The sequence below is a fragment of the Ruditapes philippinarum genome, unplaced genomic scaffold, assembly GCF_026571515.1.
Source record: "Ruditapes philippinarum isolate M1 unplaced genomic scaffold, ASM2657151v2 ctg12648_1_1_1_1, whole genome shotgun sequence".
NCBI classification, from domain to species: Eukaryota; Metazoa; Mollusca; class Bivalvia; order Venerida; family Veneridae; genus Ruditapes; species Ruditapes philippinarum.
In genome coordinates this window covers 13,324-37,044 of record NW_026855558.1, presented here as the reverse complement: position 1 = coordinate 37,044, position 23,721 = coordinate 13,324, and the positions used below count along the sequence as shown (strand labels likewise).

General features: G+C 35.5%; 2 protein-coding genes and 1 long non-coding RNA gene across 3 annotated transcripts; all 3 read left to right on the top strand.

Annotated features, from left to right (window-relative positions):
- Nucleotides 1-480: 480 nt before the first annotated feature.
- LOC132743695 (uncharacterized) lies at nucleotides 481-2,928 on the top strand. Its single transcript, XR_009627605.1, has 3 exons — nucleotides 481-649; nucleotides 2,029-2,146; nucleotides 2,769-2,928. It is a non-coding gene; the product is annotated as an uncharacterized LOC132743695 (long non-coding RNA).
- A 13,430-nt stretch (nucleotides 2,929-16,358) lies between these two features.
- LOC132743696 (uncharacterized) lies at nucleotides 16,359-18,962 on the top strand. Its single transcript, XM_060732251.1, has one exon. It carries the CDS (start codon nucleotides 16,359-16,361, stop codon nucleotides 18,960-18,962), a length of 2,604 nt encoding a protein of 867 aa, XP_060588234.1.
- A 127-nt stretch (nucleotides 18,963-19,089) lies between these two features.
- On the top strand, nucleotides 19,090-19,869 carry LOC132743694 (uncharacterized). The gene has a single exon (XM_060732250.1). It carries the CDS (start codon nucleotides 19,090-19,092, stop codon nucleotides 19,867-19,869), a length of 780 nt encoding a protein of 259 aa, XP_060588233.1.
- Nucleotides 19,870-23,721: the final 3,852 nt, after the last annotated feature.

Sequence of the window (23,721 nt, the reverse complement as noted above, 5' to 3'; positions counted from 1 at the left end):
AAAGTGGGAAACATTACTTGTTTTATGTTAAGGTCGTTGATTTCAAACCACTTGTCCCTCACCACTGCAGGTTCGAATCTTGCCAGAGACTTTGGATTTTTTCAATGTGTGGAAGTTATCCAGCTAGCATTGGTGGTTCTACACTGGTGCTTGCTCGAACCTGCAAACGGAGGAAAGCATGACGTCTTCCTGCATCAATAAAACTGAAAAGTCGCCATATCACCTCTATTCTGCTGACGCGGCGTCAAACATAGCCTAAAATCATATTATAATGTTTACATAATAAGTTGTCTAGAGTTCACATATATGCTATTCGATGTTTACATTTATACTATCAGACGTTCACTTTCATACTATTTGACGTTCAAATATATATACTTTTATGTATATACATTTATATTATAGTGTTTATATTTATACCATTAGACGTTTACATTTATACAAGTAGGGGTGCCAAAGACTTTTTCTTGTTTACTTAATAAATTGTTTTTTATTCTGTTTAGGACCACGACCGGTCAGCTAGCTTCCATTTTCATTACAATAAGCTAGCACATGAAAACAGCGAATTCGAGTTCCACGTGCACCAATATGGCGACCTTTCCGACGATTGTGCAAATGTCGGTGGACATTACGATCCTTATCACGATAAGTGAGTCATTGTAGAGTAAATTATACATGTTTTTCTTTACTTTAAAGGTACATTAAGCGCCCCCATACCCCCCCCCCCATCTGGTCCCCTCCCCTCAAAAAATTATTGTTATACTTATTTAAATATTTTAATATTTGGTGTTCTGTTGCAATTTCCCGGCCATATAACTGACCCATCTTCGGCTACATTTGCATTTTGGTATTTAGAAGAATTATCGTGTATGAAAGTGAAAATACCACTTTTGTTTACGTTTTGCTTCTTTTCATGATATTATATCACATTCAGTGTTTTTTACCACTATATTATCAAAATAAATCAATAAAATAATGGAATTAAAACAAATGATATCCCTTTAAGATGAAAAAAAAATGTTTGGGTTTTTTTGTTTGTTTGTTGTTGTTCAATATCATTGTGCCTTTAAACAATCGGTCTCGCGTTTGGTTTATCAGAAGACAAAACCGATTAGCACAGAACATACCTTTATAAATTTATGGAGATCATTGCATGCTGAAGTGGAAGGCGTGGAAAAATACAGAGTCCGCAGTTATAGGCTTGGAACAGGGTGAACCTCCGTTTTTAGCTTATCAGGAGTTTTCAAAATAAATCAAAATAAATTGATGTGTAAAGGACTTAAAGCTGTGAATTCTTTATGAAATAATATTTGATTATTATTGTGTCAATTATTTGACACATTTTGTGGCTACCTTTTTAATAACTCTTGTGAAGTATGAACAAAAGCGAAATCATCTCAAATTTTGCAAGAAGATACTGAAATCTGGCAACACCGGAACAAGAAAAGGTTCCACTGTTTATAAATGTTGTAAATTATTGGCTAAAAGCAAGGACTGCTTATAGTGAAAACTGCGTAACACTAATTTAAATTTTCCATGACATTAAAATATAAGTACAGAAACAATTTAAGCGAAAAAATAATTGGGGTCCACAGATTTATCTGGATTTTTTAAAATTTTGTTTTGATCTTTTATTTATTTATTTCAGGTCGGTTTAAGGGCAGATGACTTACACATAAGTTTTACAAACCTTATGATTACTATTGATAAATGTGGAAAATTTCATAGAATGTCATATTCAGTTCCGATACTGTAAATCCTTTAAAATAAGCCATTTTTAAAAGAAAATTGGCCAGACGAAAAGTAAATTAAAAAAAAAACGTACTACAATGTAATTACCAATGCCTGAAATGTGGCATACTCACTTGCAAGGAAGTCAACATAATGAAAAGCAGAAAATAATAAGGCATTGCTTCCTTAATTGTGAAATATTTGGCCTCGAAATTAGCACTATTTTTAAATTCAAGGGCACGTAACTTGGTATGAATCTAGCTCAGTAAGGTTTATTATGTTATTGTTGTTTTTCAGTGATGTAGGTGACTTGGGGACACTACAGTCTGGTAAAGATGGTGCTATGGATGCATGGAAGAATGAAACTCACCTGACATTGTTCGGAGAGTATTCTATTGTTGGTAGAAGTATAATGGTAAATATTATTATTATATTCATGAATTGTACCTTTCAATTTCAGGTCATTAGCATACATTTATGAAAGGTAATGACTCATTATTATGCATGCATACAGGTTACATTATGCATACATTAAGGTCCTACATACACGGACTTTTAGTCAGTATCACTTTTATGAGAGTTTTGTCTATAAAGAGAGAGTGGCTTTTGTGAAATATATAATATTTAAGTATGCAGATGTAAAAATTATTCACAATAGAATGGCTAGTACTAGTATTTGGTGTACTGTTTTGATTATATGATGTTATAGTTTGCATATCGATAATATTATACTATGTGTGGTAAGTATATGTATCTTGGCTATGTAATGTCAATTGATTTGTACACCTGACAATATTCAGACCAATTTGAACTTTCTTTCTTTTTTTATTAAAAATTATCCCAAATTTACAGGTGTTCTGCTTTTTTCCCCTTAAAATTTTGTCTTTAGCAGGAACGTGATGCGTTAACTTACACCGAGTTCATTATTTTTAACTTTTATTTGCCCTAGTTTAAATGTAACATTCATCTCAAAATGAAGAATTCAATTTTAAATCTTTATAGATATAACCATTAACGCACAATACTTATTTTTCCAGGTACATGACGAACATAAACACGTGTCGTGTTGTACGATTGGCTGGAGTCCAGAGACACATGACCATGATGAGGATCACAGTCACGCCCACGATCACTCCGCCCACGATCACTCGGCGCATGACCACTCCCACACCGATGGTCACTCCCACAGACATTAAACATTCAAACAGCAAGATGAGGCCTTTTATTTACGTCTTGTACTTTGGATGTTTACATTGAGCAGAGCAGATCAAGTTCTATATATTGACAACATACATGTACATATTCTACAAAAATGATATATTGTGGAAAAAATGATCGTGTCCAGATTTATTCTTTGTTTATATATCATTTAATCTCAGTTATTGATCAATTGTTTCATATGTGCACACTTGAAATATTTTCAAAACCGTAGAAGAAAAGATAAATAAATTATAATTTTTGTTTTGCTTTTATACTGAACCCTATCATGACAAAAAGTTAATTTCTAAACATGTAGTAGGTGAATTTGTAAAGTCACACCACACTACACATGTCATTAAACGACATTTAAGCCTGGCTGGTGGAGGAAGACCTCAGATACGAGCTACAGCAACCAGCCTTTTGTTGATTAGCTGGTTAGTTTACTCACATTTAAGAATCTAAAGTCCCTGACGGGATTCGAACTCAATACAGTAATGGGGCAGTGATATGAAAATAAGCACCCCTAACCACTAAGCCAATGAAACCTTATTTTAATTACCCTGTTCCAGAGACGACACTTCTTTAACCTGCCCGCCATTTAATTGTTTCATTCAAAAGGCCATAAGAATTAATAGTAGTAAAGTAAGGGATCGAATCAGCGATCCATGAATAACTAGTAATGCACGTTATCACTAAACCAAGTCCCTCCCTCTATTATCGCTCATTTATACAGGAAATGATGACTTTGTGAAGTTTAGTGCTACTCTATTAAAATATCACATTAATAAGATACTTTGACATAATTGAGCCGCGCCATGACGAAACCAACATAATGCCTTTGCGGCGAACATAAATCCAGACCAGCCTGCGCATTCGCGCAGTCTGATCAGGATCCATGCTGTTCGCTATCAGTTTCTCTAGTTGTTATAGGGTTTATAAGCGAACATCATGGATCCTGATCAGACTGCGCGAATGCGCAGGCTGGTCTGGATCCATGCTGGTCGCAAACGCATTATGTTGGTTTCGTCATGGTGCGGCTCAATTATCTTTCTCGAACTATCTACCTCATTTTGAGTGAGTGTCAGGCGAAGAGGCTGTTTTAACTATTTTATAATCTTCTTCAATATGATACAAACGGTTTCGAACCCGTGACCTTTAACCGCCATATACACGAGGCAACCCCGTGACCTCAGTTTACGAGGTGAACCGGTGACCTTCAGTAGTCATGCTTTGATATAAATATCAAAATGGGTAGTTGCTTACTAAAGAGACTTCAGCGAACAGGTTTTATAGTACTGCTAGACCTGTTCGCTGAAGCCAATCCCGTATCGAAAGTCAACCAGAACCGTGACATATTTATGTCATGCTGTAATTCAATAAATTTGCGTGATTTGGACAAAAGCTATTTTAATGCAGGTCTACATTTCAGTCTATATTTTTGAACACAAAATGTTAGTGATGAAATAATGCCTCAAAGTTTATCAGTGGGTTCACATTTCATAAAATTCGCCCCCATTGCCACACTGGCCATAGCTTTCGCAGAAGCGGTGGGTCTACCGCAGCGACGGTGGAGTATTCGTCGCAGAAGCGGTGGATAAAATATGGCCGTTTGTTGTTTTTGGTAAGTATATGACTGAATTTTGTTTTATGTTTTAATGTTTTACTGGAAACACTCAGTGAGACTGGAGCCCACATATGTACTCTTTCAACCTATTACACGGGCACGGTGCAATTCATTGCCGTTTATGCAAACACTTCTGTACAGTTTGATGAGGGGACGCCACTTTTGCCTAATTTTGGTTAAAACACATACAAATGTGTGCAAAACGACCCATAATACATCGGCATCACATCGAATCGATGATACTTTCACAAATTAACCATAATTTAGAAAATTGGGAAATTGTTATTGCCTGTTTATAAAATAAATGACAAAAATGTTTTCGTCGCAGACGGCGGTGGATTCGATTGCAACGCAGTGCGGTGGGCCCGATACCATTTTTGTATATTTTAAGAATTTAACTTGACGTAAGGCATTTTTCAATTGAGTACAGCCCTTTTCTTACTTTGACATCTGAGAAACGTGTTTATTTGATGTTTAAAACGATATTAATTACTATATATACGCTCGTACAAATATATGTCCGAGGCCCGCTTCCATTTTCCTTCCATTGAAAATTACTTCAGCCATAATTATCATGGAATAATCCACGTTCAACCTTTGACTTAAAAGACCGTAAGTTCATTTTTTGTCATACAGACATACATGTATAAGAGATACTCGTAAAGATAAACAGAACATGCTTCTTGAATACGAAAATTTAATGTCACTGTGTTATATTACCATATATAGTGAGAACACCAATATAAATAAATTGTATGTTTACAGCGTAAGAGTTATTTCAGGAAAAGTTTTTCTCTATTACTTTTTAGTAAAGACCTACGCGTTTAATAGCTTTAGTTTATCTTCTTTTTCTTAAATTGTGACATTTACAAAAAAAATGGTTTCAAATATGGTATATGTTTAAAGAATTTTAAAGTATGAAATGAAATAAAAAAAAGGTAATAGAAGTATTTTATGGAATTAAGTCTTTTTCTAATAATGTACACAAATATAGTAAAGAACGTAATAAGCGGGAGAAAAAAGATTTTTCAGACTTACATTTAAGTCATATGACCTTGAAATAACCACAATTAAGGAAAAAATCAAATTCACGTACAGGAAATGAGATCGGTGAACCCTAAGTTTTTTTCCCGCTCTAAATGTTTGTGTTATCATATTCTGGCATCATGCTTAATTTAAAGAATATAATTTTATCGAACATCCTTAATTTTGCGTGTATGTGTTTATAATACTGCACGTTTATTGGATAATCGTGACGTTTATATACATACAATGTACATTTTAAATACATGGCTGCCGTCAATTTTTGAAATTATTTCTTTTTTTTTTTTAACAAAAAATGCTTGATGTATTATGAGTTCGTTATAAATAAATCCAACAGGTTATATGGTCGTATATAAACGGTTGTTCGCAATATTAATAGCTATCGAAGTTCTTTATTATACTTGTACATGTGTGTAAAAATCAGAAAATAAAGTTACAAATAAACCAAAAAGCTCTATAATTAAATAAACGTCTCGATTTTCCAACGAAAAATTACGTTACAAACATGCAGTATTATAAAGTTTATATGTTTATATACACGACTGCTGTTTATTAATAGTTTATGTATTATATTTTCAAACAACCGTTTATATACGGCCATATTGTATAGCCTTTCAAAATCTTTATAACTAATATGATACCCTCGAAAATGCCATGAATATGTGTTAACTTTATGTATTTATAACTCATATGCCGCAATGCAAAACTGTATGCTTATATATATATATACCTGCCATTCCGCTTTTAAGTCAGAAATCGGCATTGGTTATAAGGTATAACACGTGATCACGTGTAACATGTAAATGTCTGACACATGTGATATTTTGGCTGGATTCATCACATTTGTGGACTTCCCTGCACATCGCTAAATTTCCTTTCGGTGGTGCATCAAGGTCAAATATTATGACTCTTAGTTTTCGCCGTTTCCTCTACGGTCCAGGTTGTCAAATGCATGATCCCTAATATGAACTTGGAAATACAAATATGATAGGGCACTATATATGTTCTTACTTTCCTGCGCTTTTCAACTGGAATGGTGCATTCACACTCAAAAATACTTGATACTTAGTAATAACCCGCAATAAATAGTTGAACGTGGATTATTCTATGATAATTATGGCTGAAGTAATTTTCAATGGAAGGAAAATGAAAGCGGACCTCGGACATATTTTGTACAAGAGTATATATAATAATTAATATCGTTTTAAACATCAAATAAACACGTTTCTCAGATGTCAAAGTAAGAAAAGGGCTGTACTCAATTGAAAAATGCCTTACGTCAAGTTAAATTCTTAAAATATTTTGTATATTTTAAGAATTTAACTTGACGTAAGGCATTTTTCAATTGATGGTATCGGGCCCACCGCACTGCGTTGCAATCGAATCCACCGCCGTCTGCGACGAAAACATTTTTTGTCATTTATTTTATAAACAGGCAATAACAATTTCCCAATTTTCCAAATTATGGTTAATTTGTGAAAGTGTCATTGATTCGATGTGATGCCGATGTATTATGGGGTCGTTTTGCACACATTTGTATGTGTTTTAACCAAAATTAGGCAAAAGTGACGTCCCCTCATCAAACTGTACAGAAGTGTTTGCATAAACGGCAATGAATTGCACCGTGCCCGTGTAATAGGTTGAAAGAGTACATATGTGGGCTCCAGTCTCACTGAGTGTTTCCAGTAAAACATTAAAACATAAAACAAAATTCAGTCATATACTTACCAAAAACAACAAACGGCCATATTTTATCCACCGCTTCTGCGACGAATACTCCACCGTCGCTGCGGTAGACCCACCGCTTCTGCGAAAGCTATGGCCAGTGTGATTGCTGCCCGGCCCTAATTATCACGCGACTAGCAAGAATTTAGGTTCGGATACCTTTGCATAATATATTATAATATTATAATATTTGGTGGCCCGTGACCCAAATGCTTTTTTTAATTGAAAACATGACTTTGCAATCATGAATAATGGTGTATTTATTCAATAACAGACATCGTACCAAAACATGTTGTACTATATTGTTTTGAGTGATGATTCATGAATTATTTGTTTGTTTTTATTTAAAAGTGTACACTTACTAAAAATAGTATATGGTACGCAACTAAAAATAGATGCTAGAATTCCCAAAACTTGAAGTCCCGCGAGATTTCATTTGAAAGCAGACTCCATATTGGTAAACATTCTCTAGATATTTCCCTAAAAGAGTTGGGTACACAATGTCATAGAAGTTTCATTTAAAAAAAAAACATGAATTGGTTCAAAATTGATTTGTTTATCAAATGGTATTTTTATTTGAGCCAAATTTGGTTAATAAGGGTGATTTTAATAGGTTTTTATGTACGGCACACGAACTGCCAAAATTCTGGTAGCCTTTGCAAATAGGGTTGACCCATAACTTTACTGTCGCACAACGTCAAAATAAAAGCGACATATAAAGTTATGGAAGCCAGAACTAGGTAGTTGCCTACTCTAAAACAGAAAGAAAGATTAGTAAAATTCATATGAAAATAAATCCTTGTATTATATAGAGTACTAAGTATTTTACTTTAAACAATAAAACTCTTATTATGTCAAAAATACAAACAGACAAAACAAGTATGTAAACATGAATTTAATGTACATAAAAATATATATCGGCTATTTATCTTCAAAAAAAGTACATGTATATTAATCTAGAAAAGTAAGTAAGTAAGTAATTCTACTGAAATTTCCATTCATGTAAATGGTACCGCTGTAAAATACAGTTCGGCAACAATGAAATTATAGTCTGAACTTTTCTCTGTGAAATAACAAATTATACCTTATAATTATATATCATTAAATAATCTTCTGAAAAACATGTATATCACGCAGTATTGTAAACGTAGACTTACATAATTATATATAATTGTCTCGAGTTTTTTTTTTCAGATCTGCTAAGATTTCCATTATTAAATACTATTCTAGAAATAATTGATGATAACGCATACTTAAAATTCACAAAAGTTTTTACAACACGCGCTTCTAAGAATGTCGTCTGCAACGTCATTTTTTACTTTTTTACATAAAAAGTGAAAATATGTAAGATGCATGTGTTTACTGTTCAAAGTAATAACCGTCTGCATGTTTAAATAATATGTCTTTGACTTTAGTAAGAATAACAGATGACGAAATAAGAATCTTCCTATCTCATGTTCATGGACGAATTTGTACAGTAGTTAATGTAGTAACACAGTCAAGTTGTTCTCATTATAAATTTGTACTTCAAATACCTATAAAAAAAAGTATGCAATATAAGTTGAATTGAATAAAAAGGATTAAGAAGAAGAAGAAGAAGAAGAAGAAGAAGAAGAAAAATCTTTTATTTGCAAATTAACTTTCAAAAGAATCATATACAAGTTTTCAGAATACATGTACATGTATATACAATTACATGTATGCATAAGTAAATTACTAATTACATAGCATAGTGGCGTGATTTGCTTTTTCGCGGGGGTATATTTTATAACCATGATTTGCACGTTAAAGTACACTGTACAGGTCTAATATATCGGATTTTTCTAACCAACTGTCTCTTGTCACACGATTTGCACGTGCAATAAAATTTTAGTACGATTATTTAAATACACGTGGTTTTGTATACTGGTTGTAAACATGGCTGAGTTGCATTGTGATTTGAGTTGGGGGCAAAGAGCTTATTGCAAAATTCGTTGGTTATTTAGTAAATGCGCGTCAGAAATAAATATGGATCTATATTTAGTTTATGGAGAAAATGCCCTTCCATATCTTACAATTGCCAGGTGGGTGTCAATGTTTTAGGAAGATAGATGTTAAAGATGATCCCCGCCCTGGGCGGCAAATTTCCGCTTTCTTTGAAAAAGACATCAGCACTGTCAAAGCCATAATTGATGAAGTTGCAAGATATACTGTTGAGAAAAGTGGCATATCGTTCCTTAAGCGTCTTTATCAAACAACTTAATGTGTGGCGAGTACTTGGTGTCGATCTGCAAGTATGAACAGTATGAGAATAAATTGGGAAGTAAATATGTACTGTTTTAAGCAGGCGGATAGAACTTGTAAGAACTGGTATTTTAGAGTAAAAGAAATTTTTGAGAAATATAACTGTGGTGAATTTTTAGTTCTTGATAACGATTTAAATAAAAAATGTTTGGTGGAAAAGCAAACCAGTTCATATCTGAATGAGTGCTTGAATGAATGGATTTTTTTTAATGCGTTTATTTAAGGTCGCCGCCGGAAAGCCCATATGGGCGACCGTACACTCAAGTCGGGCCATCCTAGAGCGTCCCGCCGAGATTTTTTCGCCGATTTTCTTCCAGCTTTATTGGTGGAGGAAGACCCCAGGTGCCCCTCCGGGCATTATTTCAGACACGAGCGGGCACCTGGGTAGAACCACCGACCTTCCGTAAGCCAGCTGGATGGTTTCCTCACATGAAAGATTTCGACCCGAGTGAGGATCGAACCTACAGCGGTGAGGGACCTGTGATCTCAAGTCAGCGACCTTAACCACTCGGCCACGGAGGAATGGATTGAGTCACTACATACAATAAATAGTAGTTCTGGGCAAGGGGGGGATAAATTGAGGACTTACAGAACCTTTAAGTTTAGTTATGAAACAGAAGCATATGTAACTGCCATCCTGCCGAATAAGCATAGAGCAGCATTTGCAAAGTCTCGATATGGGGTAGCCCCTATTAAACTCGAAACTGACAGATATGAAAGGTTAGCTTTAAACCAAAACATTTGTCCAATCTGTAAAACTGGCATTGAAGATGAGAAACATGTTATTTTGTATTGTCCAAGGTATGAGGATATTAGGAAAGATTTATTTGCCAAAGCAGAAAATGTAAATGATCAATTTTTAAGGCTGTCTGACAATAAACTGTCATTCATTTTTTCCAATACTGAAATTGTAAAGTGTGCTGCAAAATCCTGTTCCAATATTCTTAAAAGTAGAACTAACTGGTTGTACTCCTTAGAACTGTATCGTATAAGGTTACTTTTAAATTATCAAACATTATATCCAACAAACTGAGGGTCTTACATTATATTATTGAGAAATTGTACTTATCTGTGTATTTATAAGCCTGATTATAAGGTTGGTAATATTTAAATACTTTTAATCAATAGACAAGGATATTTTTACAAAACTCTTGAGGTCTTTTGAAAGGGTAAACATACTCATACTCCAATGATTAGTAACCGATTCCTCAGTCGTCTTACTCTAACTTACAATAAACAAACAACAATGTTGTGCATTGTAGCGAGGTTATTTTATTACGAGATCGTTATAACAGGAGGAAATATCACAATGAGACATACATATGTATAAAGCATATCACGATCAAAACTGTTGTACTATGTCCAAGACATTTCATGATAAAATGTAAATTAAACAAAACTTAACAGGTTCGATCGTATATTCGTCACAGGAATACTGGCCGCCTGCGTAAAACCCCTTTTTATCTTTTTTAAATGTAAGAGGAACCGTAGAATCCGTGGGCATGCACGGAGGAAACACAAAAGTGATCCTCCTCAGACTATTCCTCGGAATATTGAACAACGGACCGTGCTCAGACAACATGCTAACGTACATATTGATTATATACATATCAACATATTTTCCTTAATCAAAATACATGTTCAGTTCCACATATACAAACTTGAAATAAACCAATACATTCAATAATTTTTTTCACTAACATTGTAATTTTTTCCCTTATAAAACAGTTTGCTTAATTATGGCTTTAACATAATATTATAACATAATAAATATTGAATTTGAATGCTGGTGATCTCGTAAGAGAAATATCGCTAGAACTGATTTTCATACTCTGCCGCGGGAATTTATACCCGTGTATAAAATACACATGTATGCTTGAATACATACAAGCCTTCAAAACCGGTTTATGTAATCCGTTACAGTTAGACAATGGTTCTCCTCTATACGATGTAACGCGGAGAACCAGTAATTCTATTATTAATTTTATTTTTAGGCAAAGACGTTATATGTACATCCACTTAAATTTGAATAATGTTGTATTTTTATTTATATAGGTCTTATCTTTCCAATGATGCAAAATAATTTTATCCAGATTATGATTTTATGGTTAAGAATCTATTGCTATTCAGACTAATTTTTATGGATTAAAGGAAGAGAACATTACTAGGGTTCTCACTGTAAAGCAATTATACCAGAAATTCTTTAAGTATTTTAGAACAAGATTAGCAATAATTTCTTATTTTAGCAATATTAACGTGTAATATGCATATGAATATGGAATGAGAAGAGAGGTAACTTGTAAGTGTTATATTGGAAATTCTTGCAGAGTTGCCTCCCTTCCATTAGATTAATTTTTAGCTCGACTATTCGATAAGAATAAGTAGAGCTATTGCAGTCACCCGAGCGTCGGCGTCGGCGTCGGCGGAGCCACTTATGTTAAAGTTTTTTTAATAGTTCAAATATTTTCAAAGTCCATTGACATATGGCTTTGAAACTTTGCACACTTGTTCAACATCATGACCCCAACCTGTAAACAGGAGGAGGTAACTCTATCAAGCATTTTGACAGAATTATGCCCCTTTTTCGACTAAGAATTTACGTTAAAGTTTTTGTAATAGTTCAAATATTTTCAAAGTCCATTGACATATGGCTTTGAAACTTTACACACTTGTTCACCATCATGACCCCAACCTGGAAACAGGAGGAGGTAACTCTATCAAGCATTTTGACAGAATTATGCCCCTTTTTCGACTTAGAATTTACGTTAAAGTTTTTGTAATAGTTCAAATATTTTCAAAGTCCATTGACATATGGCTTTGAAACTTTGCACACTTGTTCACCATCATGACCCCAACCTGTAAACAGGAGGAGGTAACTCTATCAAGCATTTTGACAGAATTATGCCCCTTTTTCGACTTAGAATTTACGTTAAAGTTTTTGTAATAGTTCAAATATTTTCAAAGTCCATTGACATATGACTTTGAAACTTTGCACACTTGTTCACCATCATGACCCCAACCTGTAAACAGGAGGAGGTAACTCTATCAAGCATTTTGACAGAATTGTGCCCCTTTTTCGACTTAGAATTTACGTTAAAGTTTTTGTAATAGTTCAAATATTTTCAAAGTCCATTGACATATGACTTTGAAACTTTGCACACTTGTTCACCATCATGACCCCAACCTGTAAACAGGAGGAGGTAACTCTATCAAGCATTTTTTTTACTATCAAGCACTAAGAATAGTCGAGCGTTGCTGTCCTACCGACAGCTCTTGTTATAGTATCTTGCAATTCTGATTAGAATGGCCGTACATAAATAACTTTTATTTTGTAAAATTATGTCATGGAATTGTTTTATGTTGTTATGTATGGATGAGACTCAAATATTGAATATATACATATGTATTTTCCATCTTGAAGGAAAAGCTAAAGTTAAGAAAAATGTGCGCCTGTTTGATCAAAGTTTCGGCCTTATTGACTTGGCTCAAAGATCGAGACACTAGACGCCTGAGAGAATGTGTCATAGGAGATGAAACATGGCTTCATTTTTTATTTTCGTTTTAATCCCTTATTATCTTTTTTTGAGCCCGACAATAAACTTAGTAACAGCATGTGGGTAAGTGAAAACAGCGATCGCCCAGTTGTTGCTGGACGTAACAGGAGCGTTACCAGAGTTATGTACGCTCTATTCTTGACAGTGATGGAGTAGTGGCCCGTGTCGCTTTGCCTGAGAGGTGTTGTGTCACTGAAACATTTTACCGTGACCATGTTCTCACTGCTGTAGTTTATCACTACATTACAAGGTCCGGGGTGCGCAGGAACAAATTGCTCCACGATAATGCACCTGCGCACCGGTCAGCCTTGGTTCAGGCTTATTAAAAGACCAGATAATTGAGGTTATGTACATCCCGCTTATAGCCCTAACGTCTTTCCTTGTCACGTTTGGTTTTTATACATCAAATCTTACCTTCGCAGTCACCGGTTCAAAACCTGTAGTGCCACTGGAAGCGCTGTAGGAGCACATTTGTCTCGGAGCACATTTGTCTTACGTAAGACCGATGCGGTCGCATTTGTCCCACATGAGACAAATGCGACCTCAAATGTCTACCCCAAAAAACTCATTTGTGTGACAAATGTGCTCCGATCAAGTTTTTTAAGGGACAAGAAAGCACATTTGTCTCATGTGTTTTTAAGGGACAAGAAAGCACATTTGTCTCATGTCATTTTTTATGAATTTATTTGTCACATATTTCCCCACGACTGAAACATACTAAATCCCGTTCACGATGGTACAATGGTGACAGCGCAAAGGCACGATGGAACGTTGATGAACGTTATTGAAAACGCGATGGTGCAATTGTGAAAACACAATGGTACGAACGTGAAACAACGATTGTACGATGGTGAAACAACGATTGTACGATGGTGAAACAACGAAGGCTCGATGATGAAAACGTGATGGTTCTATGATGAAAGACGATGTTACGATGGTGAAAATACGATGGTACGATATGATGAAACTGCGATGGCATGATGATGAAAACGCGATATTAGTTTCTCTATCGTGTCATCGCATCATCGTGATTTCACCATCGTGTCATCGTGTTTTAATCATCGAACCATCTCAATTTCACCTTTGTACCATTGTGCATAGCTGTTCTGGGAGACAAAAATGTAACTTATGTTCAAACGAAACACCATAATCGGTTGATATTGAATGATACAATATCGTGACTCGTTTCGCATCTCGCCGAAATCTCGCGTCTCGAGAAATCTCGCGTCTCGCTTCGCGCCCCGTTCGTCGACGCGAGACAAGAAATTGATTCCAGGTCATATACCGCTAAGTAGTATTCCCTTTATATTCTACATAAAATCACTTTAAGGTCCATTATGCCTGAGAAAATTAATGCTTTTATTTGTGTTCCTCAAAAGCCTTTTATTTTTGGTATACTTTTTTAGCTCTAAAAAGTTACTCATTGGCTAATTACCTGAAGAATTTTTCATCTGCTGCTTTGTTGCAGTTTGTACAGTTGAAGTGATTTAGAATTTTGTATTGAAGTCAAAGTACTACATTGTTTACATTTTGCTACTTTTATGACGCATTATTCACTTTTATCGCGAATTTCTTTGGGTTACAAGCATCTAACTTCCTCAGAAATCATTATTTGAAAATATTAATAAAGTCATACTTGCCCTATCTAAAGAAGTAAAAATTTATTAATTTCTGAAATCTCTTGGCACGGGATACTTCGACATTGCGAGATCTCCTGTTACAATATCGTGCCTCGCTTCGTGTCTCATCGGAATGTCGCGTCTCGCCCGATTCTGAGTGGCCCGATATTTCATAATCATGGCATTAACCGGATTATTTTTGGAACTCATGCATGTTGTAAGTGCCTTTTTAATGGCGAATCTGAAAGCCGCAATTCTTGGGAAATGACGACTTTTTATACATATATTTCTGATGAAAACCAAATACGTGTGTAATAGCCTTGTTATTTTCTCCATGGATCATTTAAGGGCCTCCGTGACCGAGTGATTTCAAAACACCACTTGCCCCTAACCGCTGTAGGTTCGACAAATACACGGGGCTTCGAACTATTCATGCGAGTATCCCGGTCAGGGTCCAAATGCGCAATAAATATGCGCGTGCGCACGTAATAGCTATCGCGCGCGCACGTAATAGTATCGCGTGGCCACGGAAAAGCTATCGTGTGCGCACGAAATAAATAAGAAAATTCTGTGTCCCCTTTATGCCACCGTAGATACTACCTTGTTTTTGCTAAGAATATTTCTAGTGCCATAAATCATTTATAAAAGCATTGAAAATAAACGTATCACAATTGATAACGATAAGAATAGACTTGCTGCATATTCGTTAAGGTTTTGGATGCTGCACTTGTAGAAATTTTCATTGTGACATGCAGAACAGGGATATTCTTAAATTTAATATATGACTCCTATGTAGAGACAGGGAGTTTTTGACTGACCGGAAGTGACCTAAAAACGGTATTATAAATACAGAAAACACAGAACAATGGCTGGTAGTCGGTATACAGATGGACATAATTATCACCTTTTATGAATTTTATGGAAAAAATGTGAGACAAATGTGCTTCGAGTGTCCTTTCTATTGTGTGTCGAACACATCTGTCTCATTTCCAATTTGTCGCAAATATGAATATTTACGAACACATCGGTCACACTTCGTGAGACAAATGTGCTCCGTAAAACGTTAAGTGTGACAGTTGTTATTTCACTTAAATTATTAAGGAGGACATTTCGTTCATCTTGGTACCTTGGACACGAGAAGAAACCGGAAGTTATAGAAACTGGAGTACTAATATTGAAGCCGGTGATACAACTATATTATTTTCAAAAACCCACCACTCAGATGTTTTATTAAAAACAGCGACAACCCCTGTTCGTGCTGATTTGCGATATGCAGAAGCAAATGTTGTAATAGACAAAAGAGCCCAAAGATCTTTTATCACCCAAAAGTAAGCCGATTAAACTTCAATTGAATATTGATGGAACCGATATTATACATTTATCAGCGTTCGGCGACCCAGCGCACAGCGTTCAACATCTTAATACGGCAACTATAAATTTAGTAGCAGACGACGGAATGTTAATCCCAATCCGAGTATTGATTGTTCCCGTGATAGCAAAGCCATCAATAATGTATATCGCAACTCCATCAAACACTTGAAATATCTACAAGGACTCAAACTTGCTCACCCTGTTACCATGGATACCACATTCGATATATCACTATTAATTGGTGCTGATTTTTACTGGCAGATAGTTGGCGACAAAATTATTAGAGGTGATGGACCCACTGCTGTAAGTTCCCGCATTGGTTACTTCTTATCCGGCCCACTTCATGTAGAGAGTAGTTATCCACCTTCCAATGTTATGGAAGTCATAGCAACCCACGTATCTGAAACGACAGACCTCACTCGATTTTGGGATATAGAATCAATGGGTGTTTCAAAAGGAGACTGTGAAGATACCGATGCCTCTTCTTATCTACAACAGTACCAGAAATCGTGTATTTCATTCTCAGACGGAAATTACACAGCGAAGTTGCCATGGAAACAGAATCATCAACCCCTCCCTTCAAACTATAACATTACGAAGAAAAGAACAGAATGTGCAATAAAACGCCTAAGTCAGAAGCCCCAAATGTTGATGAAATATAACGATATTATACAGGAACAAGAAAATAGAGGTTTCATTGAAAGAGTAGACGAAAGTTCCAGAGCAAAACGCGTGCATTATATACCACATCATGGAGTTGAAAAGAATTCCACAACAACGCCCATACGAATAGTCTATGACTGTAGTTGCCGCCAATCAGAAAGAAGTCCAAGTTTAAACGACTGCCTTGAATCCACACCTCCAGAGCTGAATGATCTAACCACCCTTCTGTTAAGATTTCGGCTTGGTAGATATGCAGTATCAACTGACATAGAGAAAGCCTTTCTACATGTCGGTCTACACGAAGATGACAGAGCTGTTACCAGATTTCTATGGTTATCTGACCCTACAGATCCCAAAAGCCAGCTTGTGACATACAGATTTCGAGTTGTTCTTTTTGGAGCCACATGTTCCCCATTTATTCTCAATGCTACATTACTAAAACACATGACCCTGAATGCAAGTAACCCTGCCGCTAATATAATTACCAGAGACCTGTATGTCGACAATGTAATTTCAAGTTTTCAACAAGAACAGGATCTTCTTACCTATTTCCGGTACGCACGTGCTCTCATGTCCGAAGCAGGATTCAATCTGCGATCGTGGACTTCAAACTCCAGTAAATTATGTGAATACGCAGTAGCTGAAAAAGTCTTGGACAAGGATAAAGTTGTCAAGGTATTAGGAATGTTATGGGACCCGGATAATGACGAGATGTCGTTTGTACAGCGCACGATAGTAAACTCTGAGAGAACAACCAAACGTTTTATTCTCAAACAGACTTCAAAATTATATGACCCCCTGGGATTGCTTAGCCCAGTAACTGTACGCGCCAAATTACTAGTTCAAGACCTATGGAAGAAGAAATTTGATTGGGACACACCACTTCCGGTTGATATCATTAACACCTGGACTGATTTGAGCATCGACCTGAACAGCGTAATTCAGACCAAGTTCCAGAGACCATATTTTCCCACCACTGAAAATACAGCAAATTCTGCCGATTTTAATTTACACGTGTTTGTTGATGCAAGTGCACGTGCTTATGGAGCTGTAGCGTATCTTACTTCCGGTCATACATCTACCATTGTATTTGCAAAGAATAGAGTCGCACCTGTGAAAGAGATAACTTTACCCAGACTAGAACTGATGGCAGCACTCATCGGTGCACGTGTAACCCACCACGTGTCAAATGCATTCACGTGCAAGAAAATCACAAGTTTGTCCGACAGTCAAAATGTGTTAAGTTGGCTGAAATCTACAAATACACTAAAACGCTTCATGTTGAACAGAGTCGAAGAAATCAAGAAACTTACCCCCGATATTGAATGGCGATATTGTCCAACAGATCAAAATCCCGCTGATTTACAAACCAGAGGTTTAACTGCGATCCAGTTACAATCAAGCACATTATGGAAAAATGGACCTACTTGGTTAATTCACAACAATAAATGGCCTACTTTGGAACAAACTAGGGCAATCACTTTCACTACGTTGACGGAACAAAATTCAGAGGAAGAAATTGTATCTGACAAGAGAGGTAACTCTGGTTTACGTCAAATTCTAGAGTTAAACAGATATAGCAGCTTTCACAAGTTATTACGTGTTACGGCATACGTTATACGTTTCACTAAAAACTGTAGAGTGACGTATAATTATCGCCAAATTTGTCCATTATCTACAGAAGAGCTGAGATTAGCAGAAGGAAAACTGATTGAAACTTGCCAACAACAATATTTCCCAGACGTAATTCAAGATCTTAAATCCCAGAAAAAACGCAGTCCAATAATTCGACAGCTAAGACTTTATTTAGACAAGGACGGTTGTATTCGTTGTGGCGGAAGAATACATAACGCACAGTTGCCAGAGACAACAAGATTCCCGTTCCTTATGTCCCCAAAAAGTCATGTCACCAGACTGATAATAGAAGACGCTCATTACAATCAGTTACATGCAGGTGTCGCCCATACTGTTACCCATTTACGCCAGAAATACTGGATACCATCAATCAGACAGCACGTGAAAAGTGTTCTCCGAAGATGTGTCATTTGCAGAAAAGTTACAGGAAGACCCTATACCGCCCCAGATCCCCCACCACTTCCGGTTTCCAGAGTAATCGTCGAACCACCCTTTCTCCGTAACAGGTGTTGATTTCACAGGGGCACTTTACATTAAAGAAAAGCAAGTTCAGCAGAAGGTATACATATGTCTATTCACGTGTGCCAAAACCCGTGCTGTTCATCTAGAAATAGTTCCAGACCTTACAGAAGAATCATTTATGTTAGCCTTCAGACGATTCATCAGCAGACGATCATTACCAAGACTGATGATATCTGATAATGGTACCACTTTTCATGCAGCAGCCAATCAAATCCGGCGACTCTATAATTCGCAAAATCTTCATACTGCCCTTACACAAAGAGGAACACACTGGCAGTTTATTCCAAAAAGAGCACCTTGGTATGGTGGAATGTGGGAGCGACTAATTGGTGTAATGAAAACAGCGATTAAGAAAGTTCTCGGCAAAGCTTCCATTAATTTGCAAACGCTGCAGACGATAGTTACCGAAGTAGAGGCAATGATGAACGATCGACCAATTACCTACGTTTCATCTGCTAGAGATGATCCAGAGCCTCTCACCCCTTCACACTTACTACATGGACGCAGGCTGACAACTCTACCATTCTACGATACTGTGGTAACCAACGATACTCCCGGTTACCACAGCAAAGGTGACGATGTTCGACAACGTGCTAAACGACATGAGGAGTTAATTAATCACTATTGGCACCGCTGGAAACACGAGTATCTGACGTCATTAAGAGAATACCAACGGTCGAGTGGTACCACAAACCAGACTATTCAGGTTGGTGACGTTGTTATTGTCCAAGACGACTTTACACCCAGGCTACAGTGGAGCCTTGCGGTAGTTGATGAACTTTTAACGGGAAATGACGGGTTTTCGAGGGCCGCGAGGATACGTACATCCGGAGGGCTGACTACACGACCGATTATCAAATTGTACCCATTGGAAATTATCCAGAAACCAGATGAATAGACATTACGATACTTATTGAAATATTTATCCTATACCGCTAATATTTCGTGAAAAGACAATTCAATTTGTATAAACATAGACGAGTGAAAATAATTCAAAACGAGACTTTACATAGCGCCAATCTGTTTGTGATATATCTAAATATAGCTGTTTTAATTATGGTGCTCAATTTCAATATGATTTTAAATAAGGTATTCCATTACTTTATGTTTTTGTATGACAATTATTACATTTAGCATTTCTGAGGCCCGGAGAATGTTGTAGATTTGGCGCGACGTCACGTAACGTCGCTTTTGCGCGAATTGTTTACTTATGTTTTTAACGTAACGTCATTTCCTATGTATGTAAACATTCAGTTTGAATAAAGGAAACGAACCGTACACAACGCCTAGTTTTACTCACGATCACGTCCTCAAAACCTGTAGGTAGGTGGGAAACACTGAAAGTGCTTCTGACAAATCCCAAGGGTGTTACCCAGGATCGAACCCGGAACCTCAGGAGTGACTTTCAGTGGTCTAACCAACTGGGCTATCGCGCCACCTCATTAATTATACAAATAAATGTAAAACAAATGTTACTTTTAAACTATACATTTGAACGCATCTAATGCTTCAGATTTGACACAAGAAGGATCAGAGTATGATTTAAAACTTACACATTTATAGCCTTCATATTTGTTTTCATATTTTTTATAAATGCTTATTTAACTTAAACATATAATACACAAAGAAATACAATGTATCAATAATACATATATGTACATTTACACGACAACTAGTATACGTACAATACACATAAAAATACAATGTATATCTAAACATCTATGTATGGGGCTTGTTAGGTATAAAACATATATAAAAATATAGAGAAAAAACAACTTATAGGTCAATTCAATAGTACCAGCACCTTTGACTTCTCAACAAGTCTTTCGGGAGGGTTTTTGTATTTTCTGATCGAATATCAGTAAATACATAGCGGGCATTCAATCTCTGACACAGACTTTCACGACAAACCGATCAACAAGTAGTTCTCAAAACAGCTTAAAACTAGCGATTTAAAAGAAAGAAATATATTTATTTTGTTACAAGTATCCAACAAATTACAATGCACTCTAAGTTTAAAAGTAGCGTTGGCTTATATAATTGTCAATAAATGCACAATCACAAATTACGCGGATAAATATGATTTTAATCAATGAAAATGCTATTTTTAGCGATGTCGATTACCGAATACTACATAAATAAATCTGACTGCCGAGTAGTGGAATATATAGATTCTACATGTCGGACTGTTTGGGCGAGAAGATTTTCGCTAAATTATTTACTTCAGTTTTAAACAACAGGTTTATCCTGAACAAAATACCTCGAAATTAATAAGGATTACAAACCCGAAATGCAATGGAAGTGCTAAACTTAGAATGACTTGATTTTATTCAGGAATTGTTGTATAACTTCTCCGTGGTGCAGGGATAACCCACTCGTTTCGTGTGTGAGAGGTCTGGAGTTCAAATCCCAGTCGAGGCAACTAATTTTTTAAATTCTTTTTTAAGTGTCTTTGTTAAAGAAGTAGCCATGATATGCAAGGATAAAGTGTGGCTGTCATAAAAAATTAACATAAATGATTTTTTGATGCAACTCTAGTTATGCAAAATTTCGTATGTACCAAACTTTGGTGCCTTGCAAGATGAATTATAGTACATAAAAATAAACTAATACAGGAAAATACATACAGATATACAGTACGATTTAGATTACAAAGATCAGAAAATACCACAGAGCTTGCAGCCCTTTGATTTAAAGCTGCACGCATTAAGATGAGTAAAAATATTTCAAGAAACACATGAAAAATGTACAGAGATTTTAAGAAAAAGGAAACAAATTCAAGATTCAAGAAATAATTTTCATGTTATATGCGATTTATGACTGATTTTGCAGTATTTATCACCATATTTCTAATGCGTGACTAACGCAGTGAGGGCTATTTTTAATTTAAATGGTATTTTTCTAGAATCGTGTAGTTCAGTATCAGTTATACTGTCAGCAAACAATGACAAAATTACGAAAAGTAACGGTAATTAAAAATAAGTTAGGCGCGTATTCTTAAACATGCAATTTGGTAAAAAAAGATAATATACAAAATCAAAGGGACGTAACTTTTCTTCCAAACGTGATCTAAAGTAATGCCCTATGTGCCCTTCTTTAAACCAATAAACAAATATAGAGTATTAGACAAACTACTCAACCAACAAACAAAATTCTTGTGCTCACGTTGACTTTATTTTTTGTCTCTCTTAACCTGCTTTTTAGCTCGACTATTCGATAAGAATAAGTAGAGCTATCCTAGTTGCCCGAGCGTCGGTGTCGGCGTAACCACTTATGTTATAGTTTTTGTAATACCTCAAATATTTTCAAAGTCCAATGAAATATGGCTTTGAAACTTTGCACACTTGTTCACCATCATGACCCCAAACTATAAACAAGAGGAGATAACTATATCGAGCATTTTGACATAATTATGTCCTTTTCTCCACTTAGAATTTACGTTAAAGTTTGCATACCACCTAAAATATTTTCAAAGCCCATTGACACAGGGCTTTGAAACTTTGTACACTTGTTCACCATCATTCCCTCAACCTGTAGACAGGAGAAGGTAATTATAGCAAGCATTTTGACAGAATAATCCCCCTTTTACAACTTAGAATTTATGTTAGTTTGCGGACTACCTCTGATATTTTCATATTTCATTGGCATATTCCTTTAAAACAAATTGAAATTTTATACACTTCTTTGAGAGTATAATAGGACTCTCTCCAATGCCCATAACTGTAACATGGATTTGAAAAAATGGCCTTTTTGTGAACTAAGGATTTTTTTATTTATCAAGCACTTAGAATTGTCGAGCGTGCTGTCCTACCATACCATTAGCTCTAGTTATACGGATTTGTCCTAAGAATTTGACTTTTTGTATATTAGAATCATTAACATTTGTTCTGTTATTTTTTCCTAGCTTAATCTTTTTTTCACTTCAAACTATACTACAGATTTTATTAGTGTTAAAAAAACATACAACTGTACATAAATGTCACACTTGACAAGTATGATACATTTTTTTTCCAAAGAGTTCATGTGATGCGTTATTATTTGCTTCTGTACGTATTTTATATGCTTTAATGTAGATAGTGAATAACATATTGGCAATTTCGCGGTGAAATTATCAAAATTGAATTTCACTGTAGCCAAACTATATTTGAATACGGGTGAGAAATAACTAACATAAATAAACGGAAATTTCGTCTGAAAAGAAGCACATATAATTAGATAATTTGCACATATCATGATAAAAATGTACCAGAAATTTTACAAGATCATTTCTCAACACGAAAACTAAAAAACTGATTACATGTTCTCTGAGGCAATGAAAATGATGATAGAAAGCTGGAATGATTATATTTTATATGTATTGTGCGTGCGTGTGTTCATGAGTGTATATATTTTATATTCACCAATCAATAACTTTAATCTGGTATTTCACATGTCATTGGACCCATATGTAGCGTTTGTTTCTTAGTCAGTATATGTTTTGTAGACTATGGTTAATATGTTTTATATCATAAATGTATATCAGAATAGCTAAAAAATATGTACTTTCAAAATATCAAAAAAATAAATTATAAATATCAATTAATACTTGCAAAAAAATAACCTAATTAACGTTATCGATTGGATTCTGGTTATCAAGTAGAAATTGAACCTGCTGTTTTTGTAAAATGGATTTGCTTTAAGTTTAAAGGGACTCAACTTGTCATGACTGGACTGAAAATATATTTTGAAATTAGTTTCCATTTGATGAAGG